Here is a 7,500-nt window from a genome sequence, read left to right on the forward strand (position 1 = left end):
TTTGCCTTCAGGTCCTGAGCGTCCGATTGGGCCCTGAATTATGAAGCACACAAAGTGAAATATAAACAATGAACCAAAACTAAACTACAAACTAATAAAAGATTTTTTTACATTTATTTTTTATCATGCTTTAATTTCTCGATAATTTTAAAGTTAAGTTTAGTGATTAGATAAATATCTTTGTGTTTTTACAGTGTTGATATAAATTTTTTTTTATCTTGTATCAAAAATTGTTATATCCAAAATTATATCAAAAATTGTTATATCAATTGTTATACAAAAAATGTATATATATAGTTTTATGAAAAAAAACTATTGAATTAATTTTGAATCATTTAAAAGAATCTGAACAACAAATTCCACATCCTTTAAAGTCAGCTTCCTGTGAATGATGTTTAAAAGAGATTCAGTGACTCACTCTCTTTCCTGGAGGTCCAGGAGGTCCAGCTTCACCCGATGGACCAGGGGGTCCCTGCAGAGCCACACACACACACACACACACACACACACACAGACCAATCACATCACATGTGTCCTATACCTGTTTTGTTTTGTGATTTTGTGAATATGTACATGACATACCTGTTGACCGGCCTCTCCATTATCTCCTTTATCTCCAGGAAGACCATCGAGCCCCTGTGAAACACACAACACTTTACACTCTACACACTTCTTATACACAGATCTAACACACACTTTAGTACACTTCCGTGTGTGTGATCATCTATACTGCTATCACTCCACCCCTCTTTAACTTTCACTAGTATTATCATTAGACTTACAGCAACACCAGGCTCGCCAGGAGGACCTGGGTCTCCAGGAAAGCCAACAGGCCCCTATTTAAGAAAGATTAATTATAATTCAGTTATAATTCAGTTATAATTCAGTTACAATTCTGTGATAATTCATTGCAAACTCTAACTTACAGGGTTTCCCTTAGGACCATCATCTCCAGGGGGTCCTCGTGCTCCTGCAGGTCCGGCAGCTCCAGGTGGTCCTGTCTCCCCTTTCTCACCCACTTCACCTTTTGGACCCTAAAACACAACATCAGAGTCATTATTAAATAGAGATTATTAAATGAAATAAATAATGATGTGTACATAATAAATACACATAATATAAAATATTTTAAAAAAAACATTATAATTATTATTGTTGGTTGTATTACTGTCTTTATGTTTTTATTTCTACTTGCTGATCTAGTAGCATTTTATTTCATTTTTGCTATTTTATTTATGTGTAGATTTCATTTTATTCTGTGTTTATTGTATTATTATCTGTATTATATTAATACAGATTAATATTATTAATATATTATAATATAATAAACACATATATTCCTAATATTGTTAGTATAAATATCAGTAATATTAGTATCAATAATATATTAATTATTTTCATTGCTGTTGCTTGTCTGTCAATTATATTCATGTGTGAATTATTTTATAAACACACACACACACACACACACACACACACACACTTACCATTGAACCAGTCTCTCCAGGAGGTCCTGGGTTTCCTGCTTCACCTGTCTCACCCTATGAAATAATCAGATTATCTGTGAGGCTTTACTGAAATATCTCCAGTGTTCATGTAGAGGATCTGATGGATTTAGGACTGTGTATTAGTGTGAATTACATTTCTGTCCAGACTTTAAACAAAACAATTCTGACCTTTTCTCCATTTCCTCCCATAGAGCCAACACCACCGGGAGGCCCCTGAGCTCCCTGTAAATAAAAACACCATGTTACCCTTACATTTTGTCTGAGACAGAGAGGTTTATATGAGAAGGTGTGCAGGTAAACGTGTGGAAGTGAAACACTCACATCAGCTCCACTGGGACCCTGAGGACCTCTTGGGCCTGGAGGACCAGGAGGACCCTGAATCCCATCAGAACAGCAATCAGTAAACAAATGAACAAGCAGTAAGTAATAAATACAGTGAAAAGAGTCTGAAACAAACCATTGCGCCGACGTCACCAGTCTCTCCCTTCTCCCCTGGAGGTCCTGGTAATCCCTGTAGACAGATTTATGGGTTTAAATAGAAACATTTATAGAAAATGGAACAAAAATATTAGTACCATCTAAAATCTACAATAAAAACAAAGTAACAACCCAATTTTGTTTTAGCAAAACGTTAAATAAAAGATCCAACTAACATCATTTCACTTTACAGTGTTCTATACACTGTGTTCTACAGCGTGTGTATTACAGAGTGTGTATTACAGAGTGTGTTCTACAGCGTGTGTATTACAGAGTGTGTTCTACAGAGTGTGTATTACAGAGTGTGTATTACAGAGTGTGTAGTACAGAGTGTGTATTACAGAGTGTGTTGTACAGAGTGTGTAGTACAGAGTGTGTAGTACAGAGTGTGTTCTACAGCGTGTGTATTACAGAGTGTGTAGTACAGAGTGTGTATTACTGTAATGAGTCTGTGTTTCTGTCCTGTTTCTGTCTGCTGTCTTTCCCTGTGGCTAATTGTTTGCTCCGCCCACTCTTTGGTTTCCATGGACATTAATTGTACTCATTCATCTCCTCAGGTGTGTTGTCTTTGTCTTTGATTGTCTCTGCTTTGTCATTGGTTCCTGTCAGCTATATATACACTGTTTGTTCACTTCCCTGGTGTTGGTCGTTTTTGCATGTTGGATGTTGGTGTGCCTGTTCCCGTTTCCTGTTAGCCCTGTTTGTAGCCTTGTTTCTGTCTGCCTGTCTGTTCAGCTGCATTTGTGTGTTGGACAATTAAAACTCTAAAATCTGCATTTGGATCCTCACTCGCCTTTGTCCTGCACCGTGACAGAACGACCAACCACATGGATCCAGCAGACATTTTGTTTTGTTTGTATCAGGGGGATTCCCCAATTGAGGAGTATACGGAGGTATTCCTGGACTTATGCAATCAGGTGGATTTTGGGGAGAGGGCCCTTAAGGACATCTTCCGGCATGGATTGAAGGACGGGCTGCGCTACCTAGTGCCATTGGGCCAAGAGGTGGGGCCTTTCACGGACCTGGCCAACATAGCGTTGCTCCTGGGCGGGTCCTCCCTAACCGTGCACAGGACAGAGTCGGACACCGGCCCTAAATATTTTTTGGGGGGGGGCAGTAGGCATCGGGGTCCGTGGGCTGCGGAGCCAGGCCAGCCACGGACTCCCGAGGCCCCTACAGTACCTCGGTCCGACCCAGACCTGTGCACACCTGTGACTGAACCCGTCCACATGGGTGCCAGACTGGAAAGCTCGGGCGAGGCCCGGGGGAACCGGCTGATCGCCAAGCTGGCGGACACCCCGATGGCGTCGGTCCGGGTGGCCGGCATCCCTACGGCACCGGCTCGAGCACCTAAGGCACCTGAAGCGCCCGAACCTGCTGAAGCGCCCGAACCTGCTGAAGAACATGAACCTGTTGAGGCGCCCGAACCCGCCGAAGCGCCCGAACCTGCCGAAGCGCCCGAACCTGCCGAGGCGCCCGAACCCGCCGAACCCGCTGAGACACCGGATCCGACCGGACCGACCGGGTCGACAGAACCAGCCGGACCGACCGGGTCGACGGAACCAACCAGGTCGACAGAACCAGCCGAACCGACTGGGTCAATGGGACCGTCCGGGTCAACCGAGCCAGCCGGACCAACCGGGTCAATGGAACCGACCGGGTCAACAGAACCAGCCGGGTCTACCAGGTCGACAGAACCAGCCGAACCGACCGGGTCGACGGAACCAGTGGTCCCCAGCTTTGTCTCCCTGTCTCTGTCAGTCTCTCCCTTTCCTGTCCATCTTTACAGGTTCAAAGCGCCTTCAGCACCACCCTGGCCGCCAACGCCGTTATGGTCTCTGGCCCGACCTGCGGCACCACCCTGGCCTCCGGTCCTGCTCTGGTCGCTGACTCTGCCTGCGGCGCCACCCTGGTCTCCGGTCCTGCTCTGGTCGCTGACCCTGCCTGCGGCGCCACCCTGGTTTCCGGCTCCGCCCTGGCCTCCTGCTCTGCCGGCTCCGCCCTGGCCTCCTGCTCTGCCGGCTCCGCCCTGGCCTCCTGCTCTGCCGGCTCCGCCCTGGCCTCCTGCTCTGCCGGCTCCGCCCTGGCCTCCTGCTTCGCCGGCTCCGCCCTGCCCTCTACCGCCACATGGACCTGGCCCGCCTTCCCGCCCCCTGTTCCGCCTCCGCTCCGCCGCCCTCCGGTTCTGCGTTGGAGTGTCTGGAATCCACTCCTAGGGGGGGGGCTCTGTAATGAGTCTGTGTTTCTGTCCTGTTTCTGTCTGCTGTCTTTCCCTGTGGCTAATTGTTTGCTCCGCCCACTCTTTGGTTTCCATGGACATTAATTGTACTCATTCATCTCCTCAGGTGTGTTGTCTTTGTCTTTGATTGTCTCTGCTTTGTCATTGGTTCCTGTCAGCTATATATACACTGTTTGTTCACTTCCCTGGTGTTGGTCGTTTTTGCATGTTGGATGTTGGTGTGCCTGTTCCCGTTTCCTGTTAGCCCTGTTTGTAGCCTTGTTTCTGTCTGCCTGTCTGTTCAGCTGCATTTGTGTGTTGGACAATTAAAACTCTAAAATCTGCATTTGGATCCTCACTCGCCTTTGTCCTGCACCGTGACAATTACAGAGTGTGTAGTACAGAGTGTGTAGTACAGAGTGTGTAGTACAGAGTGTGTAGTACAGAGTGTGTAGTACAGAGTGTGTAGTACAGAGTGTGTAGTACAGAGTGTGTAGTACAGAGTGTGTTGTACAGAGTGTGTAGTACAGAGTGTGTTGTACAGTGTGTGTAGTACAGAGTGTGTTGTACAGAGTGTGTAGTACAGAGTGTGTAGTACAGAGTGTGTATTACAGAGTGTGTAGTACAGAGTGTGTATTACAGAGTGTGTTGTACAGAGTGTGTTGTACAGTGTGTAGTACAGTGTGTGTAGTACAGTGTGTAGTACAGTGTGTGTAGTACAGAGTGTGTTGTACAGTGTGTAGTACAGAATGTGTTGTACAGTGTGTAGTACAGAGTGTGTTGTACAGTGTGTAGTACAGAGTGTGTTGTACAGTGTGTAGTACAGAGTGTGTAGTACAGTGTGTATTACAGAGTGTGTATTACAGAGTGTGTATTACAGTGTGTATTACAGAGTGTGTAGTACAGAGTGTGTAGTACAGAGTGTGTAGTACAGAGTGTGTATTACAGAGTGTGTTGTACAGTGTGTGTAGTACAGAGTGTGTTGTACAGTGTGTAGTACAGTGTGTGTAGTACAGTGTGTAGTACAGTGTGTGTAGTACAGAGTGTGTTGTACAGTGTGTAGTACAGAATGTGTTGTACAGTGTGTAGTACAGAGTGTGTTGTACAGTGTGTAGTACAGAGTGTGTTGTACAGTGTGTAGTACAGAGTGTGTTGTACAGAGTGTGTAGTACAGTGTGTATTACAGAGTGTGTAGTACAGAGTGTGTAGTACAGTGTGTGTAGTACAGAGTGTGTAGTACAGAGTGTGTAGTACAGAGTGTGTAGTACAGAGTGTGTAGTACAGAGTGTGTTGTACAGTGTGTGTAGTACAGAGTGTGTAGTACAGTGTGTGTAGTACAGAGTGTGTAGTACAGAGTGTGTAGTACAGAGTGTGTAGTACAGAGTGTGCTGTACAGAGTGTGCTGTACAGAGTGTGCTGTACAGAGTGTGCTGTACAGAGTGTGCTGTACAGAGTGTGTAGTACAGTGTGTGTAGTACAGAGTGTGTTGTACAGTGTGTGTAGTACAGTGTGTGTAGTACAGTGTGTGTAGTACAGTGTGTGTAGTACAGTGTGTGTTGTACAGTGTGTGTAGTACAGTGTGTGTAGTACAGTGTGTGTTGTACAGTGTGTGTTGTACAGAGTGTGTAGTACAGAGTGTGTTGTACAGTGTGTGCTGTACAGTGTGTGTAGTACAGTGTGTGTTGTACAGTGTGTGTAGTACAGTGTGTGTTGTACAGTGTGTGTACCTGTAGGCCGATGGGTCCTGGCAGACCTGGGAATCCTCGAGGTCCTTCATCACCCTTCTGGCCAAACATTCCCTGCTGACCTCGTGGACCAGCTTCACCATCGCTGCCCTGAGACATACACACACATTTACACACACACAAACGCACACACACACAAACACGCGCACACACACAGAAATCAGCTGACATTGATTTTATATTCTTTACCTTTTAAATTATATTTTACTATATAGGGAACTCTCGGTGCGTAATGTGCAGAGCCCCGCCCCCGCCTCGGCTACTCAGACCACATCTCTGTTGTGCTAATTCCAGCATACAGACCACTCGTCAGACTCTAAACTGGTTCTGAAGCAGGTGGAAACCTGGCCATCAGGAGCCACCTCTGCTCTTCAGGACTGCTTTGTGTTCACTGACTGGAACATCTTCAGGGAGGCTGCAACCAACGGCGACTCCATTAACTTGGAGGAGTACACGGCATCAGTGACATCGGCAAGTGCATTGATGACGTGACGTCTCCAAGACCATCAACCTGTTTACATGGCTGTTTACACACTTTTTTGCTCTTTGCACATTCTGTCTCACATTTCAGATGTTTGCTGTTTTGCACAAAACTTTATATTATCTCAGAGACCTGCTGCTATAACACTGTGTTCATTACAGTATTACTGCACACAATATTTGTTGAACATACTGTATTTACACTGTGCTGTTTCTGTTTATTGTCTTTTGTGTACTGTCTTGTAATTTTTTGTCTGCACTGTCTTTTGTCTGCACTGTCCTGTCTGTCTTGTTTGTTTTGTCCTGTCTGTCTTGTTTGTCTTGTCCTACACACTGTGTACACCAGGTTACACAGATACCATTTTATGTATCTAGGACACTTTCTAAGTCCTTATAGCTCTGTGTGTGTGTTATGTAACACACTGATCCTGGAGAAACGCTGTCTCATGTCACTGTGTACTGTAACAGCTATATATGGTGTTAATGACAATAAAAGCTTCTTGACTTGACTTGACTACATACAGCTACTGTATTATCCATTCTATTATTTACATCTGTGCTTCACACACATCACAGATTCAGCACTGATCTCAGCATAGATCATCATCATCATCATCATCAGGGTTGATGAACACATCAGCAAAATTTGAGCACATTTGTGTTTCGAGGACTTGTGTGTGTGTGTGTGTGTGTGTGTGTGTGTGTGTGTTTAATACTCACAGCAGGACCTGGATTGCCAACTGGACCTTGAAGGCCAACTGGACCAGGAGGACCCTAATAATTATAACAATATTATTAATAATAATAATAATAATATTAATAATAATAATAATAATAATAACGCATAGTGAGTAAATGAACGTGAACATTGTGCTCATTAGACACAGACTGTACTCATTATCCTGTGGATGTCTTTATGATTGCAGCAGGACACTCACTGATTCGCCCTTGTCCCCTTTGCCTCCCTTCTGTCCCGGTTCTCCAACTTCACCCTTTAAATCCGAATACATGCTCACAAGTTAAACAGATCATGACGCTGTTACCTGAGCAAATGCATTACAGAACTGAAGTT

The 7,500-nt window shown here is 44.8% G+C and overlaps 1 protein-coding gene across 1 annotated transcript in view; it reads right to left on the reverse strand.

Annotated features, from left to right (window-relative positions):
* The window catches only part of col11a1b (collagen, type XI, alpha 1b), a 61,513-nt gene that overhangs the window by 5,924 nt on the left and 48,089 nt on the right, over nt 1-7,500 (reverse strand). Inside the window, exons 44-55 of the mRNA XM_060866892.1 lie at nt 7,367-7,420; nt 7,149-7,202; nt 5,931-6,038; nt 1,966-2,019; nt 1,830-1,883; nt 1,677-1,730; nt 1,488-1,541; nt 927-1,034; nt 783-836; nt 583-636; nt 419-472; nt 1-33 (exon numbers count right to left, since the gene is read on the reverse strand). The exon at nt 1-33 is cut by the window's left edge and continues 21 nt beyond it. Coding sequence (XP_060722875.1) covers nt 1-33; nt 419-472; nt 583-636; nt 783-836; nt 927-1,034; nt 1,488-1,541; nt 1,677-1,730; nt 1,830-1,883; nt 1,966-2,019; nt 5,931-6,038; nt 7,149-7,202; nt 7,367-7,420 — 735 coding nt within the window. The remainder of the gene's footprint in view (nt 34-418; nt 473-582; nt 637-782; nt 837-926; nt 1,035-1,487; nt 1,542-1,676; nt 1,731-1,829; nt 1,884-1,965; nt 2,020-5,930; nt 6,039-7,148; nt 7,203-7,366; nt 7,421-7,500) is intronic.

The sequence above is a fragment of the Tachysurus vachellii genome, chromosome 1 (genome assembly GCF_030014155.1).
Source record: "Tachysurus vachellii isolate PV-2020 chromosome 1, HZAU_Pvac_v1, whole genome shotgun sequence".
Taxonomy (NCBI): domain Eukaryota; kingdom Metazoa; phylum Chordata; class Actinopteri; order Siluriformes; family Bagridae; genus Tachysurus; species Tachysurus vachellii.